The sequence below is a fragment of the Salmo salar genome, chromosome ssa13, assembly GCF_905237065.1.
Source record: "Salmo salar chromosome ssa13, Ssal_v3.1, whole genome shotgun sequence".
NCBI classification, from domain to species: domain Eukaryota; kingdom Metazoa; phylum Chordata; class Actinopteri; order Salmoniformes; family Salmonidae; genus Salmo; species Salmo salar.
The window spans coordinates 39,346,194-39,367,709 of record NC_059454.1 but is presented as its reverse complement, the minus strand read 5'-3'; the positions used below and the strand labels follow the sequence as shown (position 1 = coordinate 39,367,709).

Below are 21,516 nucleotides of genomic sequence, written 5' to 3'. Positions count from 1 at the left end.
TGCTGCTTGCTATTTAATGATGAGACCAGTCATGGGCTACAGCATGACAACTAGTGCCTGCTGCAGCATAAGGGCCTATTTCCACCCGCCTCCTGCAGAAACAAACGGAACTAGTAGAAGAGGCATTTAGACAAGTAGTCTCCCATCCCTTTCATCATCTCCCAAACAACCTATACAAAGAAAACTGTCTTCTGAAGGGGACATGTCATTATTCTGCAAATTACATCTAATCAGATTGCCCATCCACATGTCTTGTAGTTGAGAAACACACATTAGTGAATAGTAGCTTGTCCAGGGGAGTAAAATGAAAAATCACTCATACTAACTACCAGGTATATAGTCTATATGAATAATCTCCTCTGTAAACTTTGAAGTACTCTATGCCAATGCCAATGGGGAGTTTGAGGAGGAATGAGTTTGATTGAGTGTGGGTACAAATCTGTAACTGGGGGAGTGTGTGTGTGTGTGTGTGTATGCCGGAGAAGGAGTGTGTGAGTGAGAGTGTTGACAGAGGGAGTGCAGTAGAGCCGAAGGACTTGTGCGTGCCCATGTTGAGGAGGTTTGGGGTTATATTTAGAAAGGTGGCCCATCATAAAGGGACTGGTTAACTCTTCACCACCCAGGCCAGCTGCAAAGAGCAAGCGTCAGGGAATTGAAGGGAGGTCTATCCTATCAGAGCATTTGGACACCATGGAACAAACTACAGTAAATAGTTCATCCAATGGCTTCGTCCTTCAGGGGCAAAAATGTGTTTTGACGTCTAGTATTAAGAATAACAGTCGGACGAAAAAAAAAAGAAAAGTGTGCTGAACTCAGATACACTAAGAAACAGGAAGCTTGTCTGTCCAGGAGAAAGCATTCAGACTGCTGCTTGCAGAGACAGGCCTGTGTTGTCTTCTATTGACTCTGCTCATAAAGAGCAGCAGCGCATCCACTGACACCACATGCAGAACTAGTGATGCAGATAAAAACTTTGCATCCTGGTCTTTGTTGTGCTTCTACATCAATGAGCATGTGCTGTGCCGTTCAGAGACAATGCAACAGGCCTTTGGCACTGGCACGGCGAGGCAGCCTTTTCCACTGGATACGCTATAGAGAGCCACCCTCCCATACACACGCAAACACGCTAAAAACGTTCATCCCAATCAAAGACACCAGTACATCAGCTACCCCACTATTAATGTGCCGCAAAAATAAAAGGGTGTGATTGTGTGTTCATTCTCGCAGAGAAAATTGCTATCAGACATGCAATTTAAAAAGTCCATCTTGAAACCACCAGTTAAGAGGGACAAACAACTGGCATTGCTTTCTTCAGCTTGTTGATATGAAGAATCCTTTAATTGAAACGGCATGGCTGAAATTGCAGTGGGTCTACCCTCTGAAATCCTCGCAGAAATCAAAACACTCATTCTCAGAGTGAAAATACGGTTATTGTCAGGAGGGCTCTAATGTTCATAAACAGTCATTTGGGCGTGTGTGTGTGTGTGTGTGTGTGTGTGTGTGTATTTATAGAGGGACACTCTCAGAGGTAAACATATCTCCAATATCTACTAACTTAATGAAGCACTGTGTGTGACCTTAGGCTAGCCCCTTGTAATTATCCACTCGTTTCTGAAGAGCAGGGAAGCCACAGGTCCAATTTAACAAGGTGTGGTTCTCTCCAAGAGCAGTAGAGAATGATGGTTTAGAATTAATAGTGATCATCGACTCATTTGAAATGCATTACCCAAAGTGTGGTAATTAAACTACTTTTTATGTGCCTCCATAATGAGACGGGACCAAAATAAGACGAAATGCTCAGCTGGACAGATTGAGCACAGAACAGGACCTATAGGACTCAAATCCACATATTAAATGTGGATTGCTCCATTACTGAATTAATAGACTTAAAAATCAGGATGATCTGGCACAAAACGACAACTCTGATGAGAGAATCTGATAACAAACTGCATCGTAACACACAATAGCCTCTGCTATCAAATAACGCATGTCCCATCTGACTGAAAGAGGTTGAGTATCTCTATCTCCCGGAGGGTAAAAGGCTGTGTCACTGTGCCACCTGTAACTCCAACCCCAGATCCCCCAGTCACAGGTCTGGGTCTCTGAAGAACATCCCAGCTAAAAACGAGGCTAATAGGGTCATTCCATTTTATTTCAATTACTTTTTGATCGCACCCCTTTTGATCTGAATTCATCTTTCTATACATATTTGCCCATGGTAGAAGGGGTCAGAAAGTAACTTTTTGGACCTGAATGCCAAAACATTTTAGGAGATTGAGCACCTCTAAGTTTTGCATACCACCATGACACATCCATGTAAAATATAAATGATTGATATCATTTAAAATCTTAAAAACAGGGTTGGCAAAGTATATTATACATTTCTTGAAAAAAGTTTAATAAATGTTTTTTTTAAACTTTAACATAAATGATCTGAAAGCACGTAAACTTCTTTATTTTATTTTTTGCATAGGTTGCAGTTTAGACCCTATTTTACACCTCATCGGAGGTGTTTGTGTTGTGCCCACTATCAGATGAGACACAGCATGCTCTTGAATACAGGCTGGGTGTCATGTCCTAGCTGATACATGTACTAAAATGGGAATGGGAAATTCAATGGTAATACAACTATTATTTTTGATGTATGCCAAAGAAAGCCAACAATTGAAGTTAAACCATACAATGCACAGGGACCAATTTCAACAATTTCCACTGAAAATTGTACAAAAACACATTTACTTGAAGATCAGTGATCAGGATGTAAAGTTTCATAAATGAATGGTGATAAAATCCTCCTCAGTTTAAGTGACCGAGTTTCCCCAAACAACTGCGTACTATGCTGTCCAACCTTGTCAAACATACATTTTCAACGTCCATGGATGTCCGGTGCTCAATGGTTATGAGCAGAATATAACAGTATGCCAGTGGAAGTGAGGACAGAGCAGGTGACTGGACTGTGTGGTTTGTGACTACCGTAATTTCCGGACTATTAAGCGCACCTGAATAAAAGCCGCACCCACTGAATTTAAAAAATATATATTATTTTGAACATAAATAAGCCGCACGTGTCTATAAGCCGCAGGTGCCTACCGGTACATTGAAACAAATGAACTTTACACAGGCTTTAACGAAACACGGCTTGTAACAAAAAATAAAACATTTGCAGTAAGCTTTAGTTGTCTTTTTGCACTGAGTCAATTCCTCACGCTGCTGTTTCCAACGTCTTATCGACTCATTAAGACCAAGCTCCCGTGCAGCAGCTCTATTTCCTTTTCCAACAGCCAGATCAATCGCCTTCAACTTGAAAGCTGCATCATATGCATTTCTCCGTGTCTTTGCCATGATGAGGGTGACAAAATGACTACCGTAATCAGAATGATGGGAAGTTTGAGAGCGCTCGATTTAATCTAAACAGTAAACAAAAAAGTTGTCTGACCTTAACCTGTTCGGCAATTTCATTGGTCTAATGAAAGCTTCATGCCGCCCAAAAAACTGAGCACGTCACAGAATGTGTTTTTTTTTTTGAAAAAAAATTTGAAAGCGGGAAAAATCCATATATTAGCCGCGTCATAGTTTAAGCCGCGAGGTTCAAAGCTGGGAAAAAAGTTGCGGCTTAATAGTCTGGAATTTACGGTACTATAATTTCCCATTTTAGCCAAATCAACTGTGGTCATTCTGTTACTGATTTTTCAGTCATTCTGTCAAAGATTTTGTGAGAGAATGACATGTTTTAAAATCACTTCATAAATAATAAATCAATTGGTATCAGTAAAAACACCAACTGGTTGGTCTACATTTCCAGAATGACAATATTTCTTAAACTTACAGAAGGCAAATCATTTCTGCAAAAATAATCAAATGTTGATATTAGTTGTCAAGGGTATAAACTTCTACATTATGTTTTGATGCAATTCTAATACCTTACAACTTTTTCCTGGTTGATGTTTACTAAGAACCTTTTTCCCATCTGTTTGACCAGATATCAAAGGCTTTACTTCTAAGATAGAAAATAGTTGAAAAATATATACAGTACCAGTCAAAGGTTTGGACACAGCTACTCATTCAAGGGTTTTTCATTATTTTTACTATTTTCTACATTGTAGAATAATAGTGAATGCACCAAAACTATGAAATAACACACACATGGAATCATGTAGTAACCAAAAAAAAAATATATATATATATTTTTTATTTGAGATTCTTCAAAGTAGCCACCCTTTGCCTTGATGAATGCTTTGCACACTCTTGGCATTCTGTCAAACAGCTTCACCTGGAATGCTTTTCCAACAGTCTTGAAGGAGCTCCCACATATAATGAGCACTTGTTGTATGCTTTTCCTTCACTCTGCAGTCCAACTCATCCCAAACCATCTAAAATTTGGTTGACGTCAGGTGATTGGAGGCCAGGTCATCTGGTGCAGCACTCCATTACTCTCCTTTTTGGTCAAATAGCCATTACACAGCCTGGAGGTGTGGTGGGTCATTGTCCAGTTGAAAAACAAATGATAGTGGGACTAAGTGCAAACCAGATGGGATGGCGTATCGCTGCAGAATGCTGTGGTAGCCATGCTGGCTAAGCGTGCCTTGAATAATAAAATCACAGTGTCACCAGCAAAGCACCCCAACACCATCACACCTCCTCCTCCATGCTTAATGGTGGGAACTACACGTGCGGAGATCATCCGTTCACTTACTCCGCGTCGCACAAAGACACGGTGGTTGGAACCAAAAATCTCAAATTTGGACTCATCAGACCAAAGGGCAGATTTTTATTTTACCTTTATTCAACTAGGCAAGACAGTTAAGAACAAATTCTTATTTACAATGTTGGCCTACACCAGCCAAACCCGGAAAACGCTGGCCCAATTGTGCGCCACCCTATGGGATTCCCAATCACGGCCGGTTGTGATACAGCCTGGATTCGAATCAGGATGTCTGTAGTGACGCCTCTAGCACTGAGATGCAGTGCATTAGACCGCTGCGCCACTCGGGAGCACAAATTTCCAACAGTCTAACGTCCATTGCTCGTGTTTCTTGGCTCAAGCAAGTCTCTTCTTCTTACTGGTGTCCTTTAGTAGTGGTTTCTTTGCAGCAATTTGACCATGAAGGTCTGATTCATGCAGTCTTCTCTGAACAGTTGATGTTGACATGTGTCTGTTACTTGAAACTCAGTGAAGCATTTATTTGGGCTGCAATTTCTAAGGCTGGTAACTCTAATGAACTTATCCTCTGCAGCAGAGGCAACTGTGGAGGTCCTCATGAGAGCCAGTTTCATCATAGCTCAATGGTTTTTGCGACTGCACTTGCAGAACCTTTCAAAGTTCTTGAAATGTTGCAGATTGACTGACCTTCATGTCTTAAAGTAATGATGGACTGTCATTTCTCTTTGCTTATTTGAGCTGTTCTTGCCATAATATGGACTTGGTCTTTAACCAAATAGGGCTGTCTTCTGTATAGCAGCCCTACCTTGTCACAACACAACTGATTGCCTCAAACGCATTAAGGAAAGAAATTCCACAAATTAACTTTTAAAACAAGCCACACCTGTTAATTGAAATGCATTCCAGGTGACTAACTCAGGAAGCTGTTTGAGAGAATGCCAAGAGTGTGCAAAGCTGTCAAGGCAAAGGGTGGCTACTTTAAAGAATCTCAAATATATGTAGATTTGTTTAACACTTTTTTGGTTACTTCATTATGTGTTATTTCATAGTTTTGATATATTCACTATTAATTCTGCAATGTAGAAAAAATATATATATATTTTTTAATGACCTAGCTGTGGATTGTGTGTAGTCCAATAACAAGGCATAGCATAGTTGGGAACGCACGGCCAATCAGTCAATGAACATCATGCTGACAAATTCAGACCTTTCGCAATATTTCAAATACAAATCGGAACCAAATTGTCTCCTGCTGAAAAGAGAAGACTAATCTGTCTGCTGTAGGCTAAATATTTCATCAACTTCCAAATATTGTTTACAAAAGTAAAACAAGAGCAAGATATAGGCTTTTGGCACAAATGCATCTGCCATCACCAGCAGGTGAGCTGTGCATCATTGGGTGAGTCAGTAAAACTGGAAAGCATGTTTAGGACTATCATTTCCTCATCATATTGTAGCCTACAATACGTGTCTCCACACACACCTAGGCCTACGCTATTGATGGATTCAAGGTCGTTTTTATTGATCTCAGATTCCCAGTTTGTCAGTGTCAAACTAGCCTGTCATTTCGATCATTTGTTCAGTATTAAAAAAGATTCTGCCAAAGTCTCCAGTCATGTAAAATTATTTAAATTGCATGAAATGCATTCATAAAAAAAGGCCACATTTCCCCAGACCCGAGGCTACTAGAATGTTCCCCATGTGTGCAACTTCTGTAAGTGCCTCTACTGCTCTGTGGTGATATGCATGCAATGCTTCATTATAAAAAGATACTACGTAATATTATCTTATGGAATCAATATTATGCCAAATGTAAATTACCAATCCACATATTCAATTCACTATCCAAACACCTTTTGATTTGTATATTGAGGGCCTTAAGTAAAATGACTGCCATAAAGATTTGCACATAGGAGAGATATGCGCAAACATTACAGATATGGCAAACCTGCAACTCCATATTTAGAAGCGCTTAGGTCACCTGACTTTTGACGACAAGAAAAAAAGATAAGTTCTCACGCGTAGACAAAAAGTTCTCACACAAAGAAAAAAAGTTATCACGGTAGAATGCGACTTGTAAAAAAGTTGATCCCATTGATGCTGTGGACCCGGATCACTGGTTGCTGAAGAAAGAAGGGGGTAGGTGTAACCGGTGTGAAATGTGTAGCTAAACTCAGCAAAAAAAAAGAAACGTCCTCTCACTGTCAACTGCGTTTATTTTCAGCAAACTTACCATGTGTAAATATTTGTATGAACATAACAAGATTCAACAACTGAGACAAACTGAACAAGTTCCACAGACATGTGACTAACAGAAATGGAATAATGTGTCCCTGAACAAAGGAGGGGGGGGTCAAAATCAAAAATAAAAGTGCAGCTGGTGGCCAAACCAGATACTAAGTACTGCAGTGCATCTCCTTCTCATGGACTCCACCAGATTGCCAGTTCTTGCTGTGAGATGTTACCCCACCTCCACCAAAACACCTGCGAGTTCTCTGACATTTCTAGGGGGGGGGAATGGCCCTAGCCCTCACACACCGATCCAACGGGTCCCAGGCATGCACAGAATGAGCAGTATGGCTGGTGGCATTGTCATGCTGGGGGGGGTCTTCTTAGGATGAGCCTGCAGGAAGGGTATCACGTGAGGGAGGAGGATGTGTTCCTTGTAACGCACAGCGGTGAGATTGCCTGCAATGATAACAAGCTCAGTCTGATGATGCCGTGACACACCGCCCCAGAGCATGATGGACCCTCCACCTCCAAATTGATCCCACTCCAGAGTACAGGCCTCAGTGTAACGCTCATTCCTTCGATGATAAACGCGAATCCGACCATCACCCCTGCTGAGACAAAACCGCGACTCGTCAGGGAAGAGCACTTTTTGCCAGTCCTGTCTGGTCCAGCGACGGTGGGTTTGTGCCCATAGGCGACGTTGTTGCCGGTGATGTCTGCTGAGGACCTGCCTTACAACAGGCCTACAAGCCCTCAGTCCAGCCTCTCTCAGCCTACTGTGGACAGTCTGAGCACTGATGGAGGGATTGTGCGTTCCTGGTGTAACTCGGGCAGTTGTTGTTGCCATCCTGTATCTGTCTCGCAGGTGTGATGTTTGGATGTACCGATCCTGTGCATGTGTTGTTAGACGTGGTCTGCCACTGCAAGGACGATCAGCTGTCCGTCCTGTCTCCCTGTAGCGCTGTCTTAACCCTCCCGTTGTCTCGGCCGGGTCAGAGCGACCCCCTGGCTCGGCCATGTGTTAGGAGCTGTTCCCCCGCGTCCAGGCCGGGTCAGAGAAAACCCGGGAAAAGCGTTAGCAATGCGTATTTTATAACCCCCCCTGCCGTTGGCCGGGTCAGAGCGACCCCCCGGGCCGGGCGCGGTGCGTCAGTGTGCAGTCGGCCGGCCGTAGAGAGGCTACTAATATTGTCAGGAAGAAGAAGAAGTGGAAGAAAAAGAAGATGAGGACGAGGACGACGGTGAGGAATACGACCCCGCCGAGCGTGAGGCCGCCGACGCCTCGCAGTTCCGGTTTCAGCGCGGCTCAGGTCCTGGAACAGATAGCCTCCAGTGTCGACCGAGAAGACGAAGAAGACTTCTGCGGTTCCGAAGAGGAGGACGTTTCGGAAGACGAAGACGGCGAGGAATACGACCCCGAACGTGACGCAGACGACTCGGCCTTGCGGTCGTGCTCCTCTTCTTCGGAGGAGGAAGAGCGAGACACGGCCGCTGCCCGAGAGCCAGAGCGAGAGGACACGGCGCGGGCGGCCGGCCAAGCCCGAAGGGAGACGTTGCTGTCAAAAAACGGCAAAAATCAAATGGTCCTCCGTGGCCTATCGCGGGCCGGACCTGCCCCGCGCCGTCCGCCACCCCGGCCCCGCGGTGACGCCTGGCCCTACGCCGCGTCGTGCGCGCTCGACATTGAGTCCACCTTCCGGCTGTTTGTCACGCCGGCGATAAAAGGATCATTGTGGACATGACAAATCTGCAGGGGGTGAGAAAATACGGCGACGGCTGGCGACCCACCGACCTGCGCGCCTACCTAGGGCTGCTAATCCTAGCGGGCGTCTACAGGTCCCGGGCGAGACCGCGGCCAGCCTGTGGGACGCGGAGAGCAGGACCGTGTTCCCGAGCTACCATGCCGCTCAAGGTCTTTCACAAGTACTCGAGGCTGCTGCGATTCGACGACCGCCGGTCGAGACCCGCGAGACTCGCCACCGACAGACTGGCGGCCATAAGAGAGGTCTGGAACCTGCGGGAGGAGCGGCTGCCGGCCCTCTACAACCCGGGGTCCGACTTGACGGTGGAGGAACATCTGGTCCCATTCAGAGGTACCGTCTGCATGTATCTGTGTGTATCTGTGCGTATTTGTACTATAGAGAGGTAGCGTCGGCGTGTAACAAACGCCGTGCGCCCCCAATGATGAGCCAGCGGTAGTATAGAGAGGTAGCGTCAGCATCATCATCATCATCATCAGCAGTAGCATCAGCAACATGACGCTGCTAATCTCCTTCCTCTCAACCCAGGGTCTGACTTGTCGGTGGACCAACAACTGGTCCCGTTCAGAGGTACTGTCTACGTATCTGTGTACGTGTAGTATAGAGAGGTAGCGTCAGCAGTAGCAGCGGCAGCGGCAGCGTGTAACATAAACGCCGTGAGCCCCCAATGATGAGCCAGCGGTAGTATAGAGGGGTAGCGTCAGCAGCAGCATCAGTAGCAGCGTCGTCAACGCCGCTAATCTCCTTCCTCTCCCTCTCCCAAAAGGACGCCGTCCTTTCCGACAGTACATCCCCAGCATCAAGTCGTGGGTGGCCTGCGACGCCAAGTCCAGCTACGCTTGGTAGATGCAAGTCTACACCGGTAAGGCGGCCGGCGGAGCCCCCGAGAAGAACCAGGGCGCGCGCGTCGTCCTCGATCTCACGCAAGGGCTGCCAGGTGGTCACAACGTCACCTGCGACAATTTCTTCACCTCCTACGAACTCGGCCAGCGGCTCCTCGAGAGGAACCTCACCATTGTCGGCACGGTGCAAAAGAACAAGCCGAGCTCCCTCCCGCACTGCTCCAGTCAAAGGGCAGACAGGTCTCGTCCTCCAGGTTCGCCTTCACGCCCACCGCCACTCTGGTGTCCTACCTGGCAAAGAGAAATAAGAACGTGCTACTCCTGAGCACGCTGCACACGGAGGCCGACGTTAGCGATCGCCGCGACCGGAAGCCGGCCCTCGTCCTAGTCTACAACAAGGGCGGCGTGGACAACCTAGACAAGGTGGTCGGCACCTACAGCTGCAGACGGATGACTGCCCGCTGGCCCCTGGTCATCTTCCACAACATCCTCGACGTGTCCTCCTACAACGCCTTTGTCATATGGCGAGAGATCAAGCCCGACTGGATGCCTCGGAAGCGGAACAAGAGGAGGGTGTTCCTGGAGCAGCTGGGAAAGGCGCTTGTCAAGCCCTTGATACAAAAAAGGCAGCGTCCGCGCTTGTCAAAGTCCTGCAGAGTGCGGACCACGACGCGTCTCCTCCGCGAGCACGCCGCTGGCCCGGACGCCGCTGGCCCGGCCACCGCCCCGCTAGTGGCGAGTAAGAGGTGTCAGGTCTGCCCACCCAAGAAGGACGCCAAGACACACACGGCATGCTGCAGGTATAAGAAATACATCTGCAAAGGCTGTTCGGACGCCTACTGTCACACTTGTGCCCTCTGGGCCTTTAGCCGAGACGGGACAGGGTGACCCGCCGGGGACACGGGGAGTAGGCAGAATGGGAGGACAACGGGAGGGTTAAGCGTCTCACAGTACGGACATTGCAATTTATTGCCCTGGCCACATCTGCAGTCCTCATGCCTCCTTGCAGCATGCCAAAAGGCACGTTCACGCAGATGAGCAGGGACCCTGGCATCTTTCTTTGGGTGTTTTTCAGAGTCCATAGAAAGGCATCTTTAGTGTCCTAAGTTTTTCATAACTGTGACCTTAATTGCCTACCGTCTGTAAGCTGTTAGTGTCTTAACGACCGTTCCACAGATGCATGTTCATAAATTGTTTATAGTTCATTGAACAAGCATGTTTAAACCCTTTACAATGAAGATCTGTGGAGTTACTTGGATTTTGATGAATTATCTTTGAAAGACAGGGTCCTGAAAAAGGGATGTTTCTTTTTTTGCTGAATTTAGTTAGCGGTGCGTGCTAATAGTGTTTCAAATAAGTGACGTCACTCGCTCTGAGACCTTGAAGTAGGTGTTTCCCCCGTGGATTTTGTGGAGCGATGGGTAACGATGCTTCGAGGGTGACTTGTCGATGTGTGAAGAGCGTCCCTGGTTCAAGCCCAGGTTGAAGCGAGGAGAGGGACGGAAGCAATACTGTTACAAAGTCTGAACCCATATCCTACACCTCCCCTTTACTTTTACATGACTCTCCTGGGGAAACGGTTAGAGGCCTCAGGAATACTTATGTCTCCTTAATGCTCATCGTCTGTGCAACATGAGAAAGCGGATGGATTATAATTACTTACAATGTATGACATATCCTTCACATTTACTGGTGCTAACACACTGGCCAGCTAATTCAACTATTTGAGTGATGAACGGGTGTACACCGCAATAGTGTTGCAAATATAGAGTAATCTTGGGCTAGGGTTTCAATTATTTACGTTGGACATACTTTGGTTACACATATGGTTAACATATCTTTACCATACTATAATTTCTGCAGCCTTGAAAGGCAGGCATCAACATGGCCGAACGAGAGGCTGCCAGCAATTTATAGAAATCGCTTTCTATGGGTCCAAACCTTTTTTCTATGAATACAGAAATCGCTTTCTACGCTTGAGAACTTTTTTCTTTATATGACTACAAATCGCTTTCTACCATGATAACTTTTTTTCTGCTTGAGAACTTGTCTTTTTCTTGTCACCAAATCACTGCCAAAAGTCAGGTGACCTATGCGCTTCCAAATATGGAGTTGCAGGCTTGCCATATCTGTCATGCGCATCTCTCTCCTATGTGCAAATCTTTATGGCAGTAATTTTACTTAAGGCCCTCGATTTACAAATACAAATCAAAAGGTGTTTGTTTGTGGATAGTGAACTGCATTTGTGGATAGCGATTGACATTTGTGGATTGGTAATTTACATTTGTGGATTGGTGAGTTACATTTTTGGGAAAGTGATTTACATTTAGCATGATATTGATCTCATAGTACCTGTCTTGACTGAATCAACCTGGGAAAAGCTAGTTAAACTAGCTAATGTTACTAGCTAGGCTAATTGAGGCTGCAGTGCATGTGCTCTCATCCTACAGTTACAAATAACTCCATTCAGAATATTAAGTAGCAGCCTATTGTTGTAGTCTCTCCTTCTCATTTCAACTAACTTTTAATTAAGTCATTTTAATTCCATCTGCCATTGATTAGATAGTCGCCTACATTTTGACACACACGGGGGCTCTCTGACTGTAGCCTATTGCCGCTTTGACGACTTATGATTGGCCAACAACAAGCTACATGCGCCATGCTCCACTCTCGTGAAAAGCAAGAGCAGCTCCATAAATTATAAAAATGTCTCTCTCAACTGCAGCTGTCGCGTTTGGCTCTGTACGGGCCCTTCCAGACAAGTCAGTTAAAATGACACATACCCGAGACAATCAAATCAGATCTGACCCAGACCTGTGACATTATTTAGAATTCTGGATCCGGACCCGCTCAGGTACCAGATCGAGTCTCGGGTGTTCTGGTACCAGTGGATCCATGAAGACCTCTACATGGATGTCTCATGGTAGAGTGGGGTATGCAAAATGGGGCAACTTTGAGTACCTCCATCTCTTAAATGTTTGGCATTCAGTTCCAAAAAGTAACTTTCTGACAACTTCCACCACAGGCAAATATGTATGGCAAGTTAATTTTTTTAAAAAGGGGTCTGGTCAAAAAGTGATTGAAATCAAATGTTACGACCCAATAGCCCCACAATCCGGGTGAGACCTGATAACAGAACAACGACAGAACAATGTAATCATTTTTGGTTGCCCTGGCCTTCCATGTGTTTTAAAGAGCCCTTTGTAAAAGAGTGTAGGATGATGGGGGGGGGAAATATGTGCGAGGGCTGAGGGAGAAGGAGGGGGGAATGACCTCCAGCTGTGAGAGCAGGTTTATGTCTATGACTTCATTGCTGGACATGACACATCTGGGAATGATAACACGTTCAGATGAAGCGAGGTAAAGGGCTGGTTTGCAGTGTAAAACCATACCACCTTTGCCACAATACTTGGTAGGCAGGCTACAGTCATTTCATCAACATTGAATTGTTAATAAACTGTTTCATATGTTGTTTTTCATCACATTAGTGGGTGACTCTCAATGCACCTAGATGGCAATCAATTTCAACTGTCAAAACATTCTCCAGGGATCCTCTACACAGACCTATGTTGAGTAGGAAATGGACACACTGGTTGTCACATACTTTTGAGGCTCTGGAACAGATGGGTATAATGCAAAGATAAAGCAATGGGTTTAAACAGTCATAGTCACATACCCATGGTCAATCCTTTTCTGCAGTGGAAGAAGAGATAAAAAATAAAGAAATAACAGAACAAAACACCACAAGCAAAAAAAGATGGCGCCAGAGAGGATGGCTGATGTTTGTATCTTATCTTTTAACATAATGTTGCTGCTTATGACCAAAAATAACTTCTGGACATCAGAACAGCGATTACTCACCACTAGGGTTGCACATTTTGGGGAATATTCAGAGGTGGAAACTTTCCATAGGAATTAACGGGAATATATGGGAATTAACGGAAATACATGCTAATTAATATTAATACCATTTCAATGGAGATGTTTTTTGCATTGGATATATTTACCATGTCATATGGAGACAGAAACAAACCTTTTACCTTATCATAAGTAGACATAATTGCAAATTATTAAATCCTTCCAATATAAATAAATAAAAAAAAAAAAATACAAATTGAACTTTACTTAAATGAGTTGACTTCACATGGGATGATTTCACTGAACAACAAAAGGGAATATTGAATGATCCCCAATGATCCATCGCATCTTCCAAAAACATTTTCTGTAAAATGATAGTCTAGAAACTAAAGCTTTGGTTGTCTTCCTCTCAGCCTTCCATGTCTTCTCCCCGGACCTCCTCAATGTCCACCTCTTGAACATCAGACTCGGAGGCCTCATCTTCACTGTCACTTTCCAACCTTGTTGAGGATGGCTCGTTGTCAGGCTCAAAAAGCCTCAAATTTGCCCGGATAACCACCAATTTGTCAACCCTTGTTTTGGTCAGCCTGTTGCATGCTTTGGTGTGTGTGTGTTCCCAAACAAGGACCAGTTAGCCTCTGAGGCAGCTGATGTTGGTGGGAGGATGATGAGGCAACAGGGGAAAGAGCCTCAGATCCACAAAGTACCTTCCACCAGGTGGCTGATGAGATATGTTGGCATGACTGCCAAATTGCATCTCCATCCCAAAGCCCTTGCTTGGAAGTGTACGTCGCCAGACTACCAAGAACCTTGCCCTTATCCAGGCCAAGGTGCCGAGACACGGTAATGATGACACCATAGGCCTTGTTGATCTCTGCACCAGACAGGATTCTCCTGCCAGCATAGTTGGGGTCCAACATGTACGCTGCGGCGTGTATGGGATTCAGGCAGAAGTCTTCACACTTTTTGATGTATTTCAGAACTACTACTTCCTCTGCTTGGAGAAACAGTGAAGTGGGCAGGGCGGATTTCTTCTCTTACATCTGTAAGCAGTCTGAACATCAGACAGGATGGCATTGTCTCTCTCAATCCATGCAATGGCTACTGCTATAGGTTTCAGGAGTTTCAGGCTGCTTACCACTCTCTCCCAAAATATCATATCAGCAGACTGTGATAAGGACATTTCTTGAAGAGACTCCTTCCCCTCCAGAAGACGGTCAAACATGATGACAACACCACCCCCATGGGTGTTGCTGGGCAGCTTCAATGTGATGCTCTTATTCTTCTCACTTTGCTTGGTGAGGTAGATTGCTGCTATAAGTTGATGGCCCTTCACATACCTAACCATTTCCTTCGCTCTCTTGTAGAGTGTATCCATTATTTTCAGTGCCATGATGTCCTTGAGGAGCAGATTCAATGCAAGAGCAGCACAGCCAATGGGTGTGATGTGAGGGTAGGAGCAAGCAACCTTCATGTTCGCAGTATTGTTTGTCACCAGTGCAAATACCTTCTGTGGTCCAAGGTCATTGATGACTGCCTTCAGCTCATCTGCAATGTAGAGACCGGTGTGTCTGTTGTCCCTTGTGTCTGTGCTCTTGTAGAATACTGGTTGAGGGGTGGAGATAAAGTAATTTATTCCTTGCCCACGAACATTCACCCACCCATCAGAGATGATTGCAATACAGTCTGCTTTCTCTATGATTTGCTTGACCTTCACTTGAACTCTGTTGAACTCTGCATCCAGCAAATTAGTAGATAAAGCATGTCTGGTTGGAGGGGTGTATGCTAGGTGAAGAACATTCAGAAATCTCTTCCAATACACATTGCCAGTGAGCATCAGAGGTGAACCAGTTGCATGCACAACTCAAGCAAGACATTCAACAGCATTTCTCTGACTACGTTCCTCCATTGAGTTAAAAAAAAAAACTTTGGATTCCAGGAGGACCATGAGCTGTTGCTATCGATAAGTGTCTGATTCATAATTTTCACCTCCAATAGAAGTAGAGGGATTTTGTCAGAGGTTGCTTGTTGTGAGCGCTGAGGGAACTTTATGCACTTGGCCAGATGATTCTGCATCTTTGTTGCATTCTTCACATATGATTTGGCACAGTATTTGCAAATGTACACAGCTTTTCCTTCTACATTAGCTGCAGTGAAATGTCTCCACACATCAGATAGTGCCCGTGGCATTTTCCTGTAAAGATGAGAAAACAAATGGTAAAAAAACTCGAATACAATTCCATGTACAGATAAATAGTTAAGCAGTTAGATTAAACAACTCCTTTGTAAGATAAATGTTTTAAAACGAAACATGTATGGAAACAGGTGAATTAACACTCCTCAGTTAGCAGGCTCAAACAAGCTAGAACCCATATGGTAGCAAAGACTAACTAGCAGAAATTGTTAACAAGTTAGAAATTATTTAAACACACTTTGCTGTAGGCTACTATTTACTAGTTAACAAAAAAATAATGTCATATCAAATATATTCATCCCACTCAGTATTGTAATCAGAACTTACCAGAAAGCATGTAGTCCTTGGCTCGGACAGTATAGTAGTGTGGGCTCAATAGAATCTCATTACGGTGCAAAATCTTGAAAAATCACCTGTACATGTGATGGAAGAATACACCGTGCATGCAGAGGGTTGCAATTCCATTGAATTGGGGATAGTTTAACCAGAATATGCCACAAGACCAAGAATTGTCTTGTGTATCCCACAAAAAAAGGTTCACTGTTATGAGCTAACTTTTTTTTATGAATTTAAGCAAAATTCCCCAGGCAAGTAGCACTGAAAAATGCATGAGAGCAACAGATGTTCAGGAATACTGTGTGATCACGCTCTCCGCAGCCGACGTGAGTAAGACCTTTAAACAGGTTAACATTCACAATGCCGCAGGAACAGACGGATTACCAGGACGTGTACTCCAAGCATGCACTGACCAACTGGCAAGTGTCTTCACTGACATTTTCAACCTCTCCCTGTCGGAGTCTGTAATACCAACATGTTTCAAGCAGACCACCATAGTCCCTGTGCCCATGAACACTAAAGTAACCTGCCTAAATGACTACCAACTCCAACCACTCACGTCTGTAGCCATGAGGTGCTTTGAAAGGCTGGTCATGGCTCACATCAACACCATTATCCCAGAAACCCTAGACCCACTCCAATTTACATACCGCCCCAACAGATCCAGACGATGCAATCTCTATTGCACGCCACACTGCCCTTTCACACATGGACAAAAGGAACACCCATGTGAGAATGCTATTCATTGACTACAGCTCAGCGCTCAGCATTCAACACCATAGTGCCCTCAAATCTCATCACTAAGCTAAGGACCCTGGGACTAAACACCTCCCTCTGCAACTGGATCCTGGACTTCCTGACGGGCCGCCCCCAGGTGGTAAGGGTAGGTAACAACACATCCGCCACGCTGATCCTCAACACGGGGGCCCCTCAGGGGTGCGTGCTCAGTCCCCTCCTGTACTCCCTGTTCACTCATGACTGCACGGCCAGGCACGACTCCAACACCATCATTAAGTTTGCAGATGACACAACAGTGGTAAGCCTGATCACAGACAACGACGAGACAGCCTAAGGAGGAGGTCAGAGACCTGGCCATGTGGTGCCAGGACAACTACCTCTCCCTCAACGTGATCAAGACAAAGGAGATGATTGTGGACTACAGGAAAAGGAGGACTGAGCACGCCCCCATTCTCATCGACTGGGCTGTAGTGGAGCAGGTTGAGAGCTTCAAGTTCCTTGGTGTCGACATCACCAACAAACTAACAAGGTCCAAGCACACCAAGACAGTCGTGAAGAGGGCATGACAAAACCTATTCCCCCTCAGGATATTGAAAAGATTTGGCATGGGTCCTCAGATCCTCAAAAGGTTTTGCAGCTGCACCATCGAGAGCATCCTGACGGGTTGCATCATTGCCTGGTATGGCAACTGCTCAGCCACCGACCGCAAGGCACTACAGAGGGTAGTGCGTACGGCCCAGTACATCACCGGGGTCAAGCTTCCTGCCATCCAGGACCTCTATACCAGGCAGTCAGAGGCAGGCCCTAAAAATTGTCAAAGACTCCAGCAACCCTAGTCATAGACTGTTCTCTTTGCTACCACATGGCAAGCGGTATCGGAACGCCAAGTCTAGGTCCGAGAGGCTTCTAAACAGCTTCTACCCCCAAGCCATAAGACTCCTGAACATTTAACCAAATGGCTTCCCAGACTATTTGCATTGACACACACCCCCCCCCTTTACGCTGCTGCTACTCTTTGTTATTATCTACGCATAGTCACTTTAATAACTCTACCTACATGTACATATTACATCGACTAACCGGTGCCCCCGCACAAGTACCACTTGTATGTAGCCTCGCTATTGTTATTTTACTGCTGCTCTTTCAATTATTTATTACTTTTATTTCTTATTCTTATACATTTTTATTTTTGCTGACATCGTTTTTAACTGCATTGTTGGTTGAAGGCTTGTAAGTAAGCATTTATTGTTGTATTCGGAGCATGTGACAAATAAAATTTGATTTGAAGACCAGAGAGAGCAGCAGGAAGTGTCAGGAAAGTAAGAGGAGGAGAATAAAAAGGAAATCACTGGAGAAAAAGTGGAACAATAGACATACACGCGTCCAAAGGAGGATGTTGAAACCAGAACGAGCCAAGAGCCAGTGACCCCCAAACACACCAGACAAAGGAGACCAGACATCTGCTCCCAGATTACACCAGACAGTGTGTTTAAAAACAAGCTTAAAGGCCCAGTGCAGTCAAAACGTAATTTTTCTGTGTTCGATTTACACTCACTGGACAGTTTATTAGGTACACCCATCTAGTATCGGGTCGGACCACCCTTTGCCTCCAGAACAGCCTGAATCGTCGAGGCATGGATTCTACAAGGTGTCGGAAACATTCCACAGGGATGTTAGTCCATGCTGACGCGATGGCATCACACAGTTGCTGCAGATGGTAAATTCATGCTGCCAACAGCTCATTCCATCTTATCCCAAAGTTGCTCTATTTGGTTTGGTACTTAATTGACAACCAAAAATGATTTGATATTGAGGTAAAAACGTTTGCATTGCTGCTAGCATACTAGTAGATAACGCTAGTTAGCATTGGCTCACAAAACTCTAACTCCTTCATACTTAATGCAGAAACATACTAAATGTATCCATGAATTCATCAGACTCTGGGGAAGTAGATAAATGGATTCAATGCCAAAATCCCAAAGTATCCCTTTATGTCCGATAGCGTGGAAGCAGTGGAGGCTGCTGAGGTGAGGACGGCTCATAATAATGGCCAGAACGGAGCAAATGGAATGGCATCAAACACAAGGAAACAATGTGTTTGATACCATTCCAACAATTTCACTCCAGCCATTACCCTCGAGCCCGTCCTCCCCAATTAAGGTGCCACCAACTTCCTGTGCGTGGAACACTGACTGAACATCCCTCTAGGCTCTACATCCCTCTAGGCTCTACATCCCTCTAGGCTCTACATCCCTCTAGGCTCTACATCCCTCTAGGCTCTACATCCCTCTAGGCTCTACATCCCTCTAGGCTCTACATCCCTCTAGGCTCTACATACACTAACACCACACACTGTTGGTGACGTCACTTGTCAAAACTACATTCAATCACACACACAGGTATCATAATTATGTCACTTTGTCCATAATATTGTTTAGCCTGTGTACATCCATAATTCTATCCATATTTAGCCATGTATATTTCTTGTTGCGCTTGTCCACAGAGCGACCAGACAAGACATCTGGTCCCAGATTAGACCAGTGTGTTTAAATGCAGAGGCTTAAGACCTGGAACACAGAGGGTTGAGACAACCGATTAGGCTACTTAACTTCAAACCCACAGTCACCGTCATATACTGGCTGTACATCCTATAGGACGAAAGGTGTACAAGAGGGCATTGGGGGAAAAGCTGAATACTTGCATTGCAGTATTGTAAGAATCAGCTTTTTGTAGAATTGTATAAATGAAAATATCTAGTAGACTTTGAAGTCGTGAATGTTTTTTCAATGCAAACTTAACCTGCTCGCTCTGACGTGTGTGCTTGGGAGAAGGTGTGCTGGCAGGCCAAAACAAACATTTTGGGAAAATGCAATCAATAATATTAGAGGGAGATCTACAAACAGGTGATTCTAATTCCTCTTCTTTCAACAGCACTGTTTCCCAGTAGACTATCATCGCGGGTGATGTCAAGTCATCTTTAGCTCAAATCTGAGACCAAAATACTTCAGCCATCAGCCACCAACTGTGATGATTCCCTCCTCTGGTCATTTGCCAAGGAAAGGCATCAACTTGGGGAGGTGTCGGCTATTTGCCTCAGTAAACTGGTGCTGGTCAACTCAAAACTGAACTGTGTCAAGCAAAGACTTGGTGCACTGGGTTCAAGGTTACAAGGTGTTCTTGTTTACCTTGGCTAACCCTACTTTGACTTTCTTGACCAAAGCTCTATCAGAGTCTGGTCAAATGAATGTATTCTCAGACCAACTAAACAGCATCCATCCCCTGTAAGCACTAGTCATACTTACTAGGGATATAATATGTAAATGCACATATTTTACATCAATTATAATTAACATAAAACACGCTAATGGAGGACTCCTGACCCAGTGCACGGAAATAATTCCACAAGGGCATAGCCAAGATGACTGAAAAATATCCAAGTGCATCTAAAATGGGCATAGCAGGCAAGGCAATCCTTTAACGTCAAATCATATGAGTACATGCATGAAACATTGAAGGATAATACATGTGTTTATGAATGATTTATTTAAGAGCGAAGAGAAACGTGACTGAGTATAGGATCTACTTACTGAGTCGTAGTCGGAGACTAAGCCAACTCCTTTGAGGTGACTTGTGCTGTAGAACTGAATTCATGGTCCACTTGCTTGGAACCATTTAGTTCCTATTCTTGGTTCTTATGCTGAAAATCCCCCAATATCAATGGTTGGTCATCTTCTTGTCTGTTCTCAAGTCAATGGTGGTAGATTCCGATGGTCTTGTCTTGAAGTTTGAATCTAACTTGAATGTGCCATTTTATCACTCTCCGTTTCGCCTAGGTGGCATCATCTTTATGATCGCTCCCGTAAAACACATAATAATGTTCTATATTGGAGCGCTCCCCGTGCTCGACGTAATTTGTAGATCAGTTTGAGCGCAAACAACCTGTTAAAAAACAATCCATTGAAATAATAATCCAACCGTGACAAACTAACCTGTCACACGATTGGCTGACTGGTGCAGAATATGTCTCATTCAAGGTAATAAACACCGCCTAATTAAAGGTCAATTCTCCAATATGGCAAATAGGACGCCGCTGTTTTTGTTTACTCCGCTATGCAGCAGTAACCTGTTGCTTCAAGAAAAGCATTATCGTCGTCGTCCAGGTCCGAAATATCATATTTGCCCAATCACCACCGTAGCGTTAGTCCCTCCCTCCCCCTCACGATACACTTTGTTTTAATCATCGGTTATTGCATGGGTGAAGCACGCGGGCTACTCTGTTGCAATTTTGGCCACTGACTTCTTCGTTGCTTTCGGCAAAGCACTTGAGGTCGGACACATAATTCCCCGCCAAGTATAGGCGTCTGTCCCTCCACTTTTCAACCATTAAAAGCATTTTCCATTCATTCAGGCTACCTTCTTTTCTTTCCTTTTACAAGTTGGCATTATGTTGCAGCTAGGGGCGCCATAGTATGAAAGTCCATTATACTATCTCAAAATGTAAAGGTAGTAAATCGACATTTTTAGATACATTGGTGAAAATGTCGAGATAATAAGTCGACATGTTTTAGATACGGTTAAGTCAACATTACCAGAAACGAACAAAACATGTATTTTTATAGTATACCATAATTATAGGCAATGTTTCTTCATTTGTAACTTTGTGCTGTGATTTCAGAGGTGGCACCACAAGTCCCAGAGTTTGGGAGAGAGTTGTTTTCCTGGTGCCCAGAGTTTTTCATGATCTGGTGATATTGAATAAACCAGCTGTAAAACAGTTGTATATGGGCTATGATGGGAACAGATTTGTTCTAATCAGGTAATGTGTATAAAAAAAATGAATCAAATCAAAGTTTGTAGAGTCACAAGCTTGACGTAGTCATTGCGAGATCGGAATAT

General features: G+C 44.6%; 1 protein-coding gene across 1 annotated transcript in view; it reads right to left on the bottom strand.

The window, feature by feature from the left end:
- Positions 1–20,962, bottom strand: part of LOC106567125 (pleckstrin homology domain-containing family G member 5) — an 85,493-nt gene extending 64,531 nt beyond the window's left edge. The window contains exon 1 of the mRNA XM_014136055.2: positions 20,208–20,962. Coding sequence (XP_013991530.1) covers positions 20,208–20,292 — 85 coding nt within the window. The 5' untranslated portion in view covers positions 20,293–20,962. The remainder of the gene's footprint in view (positions 1–20,207) is intronic.
- Positions 20,963–21,516: the final 554 nt, after the last annotated feature.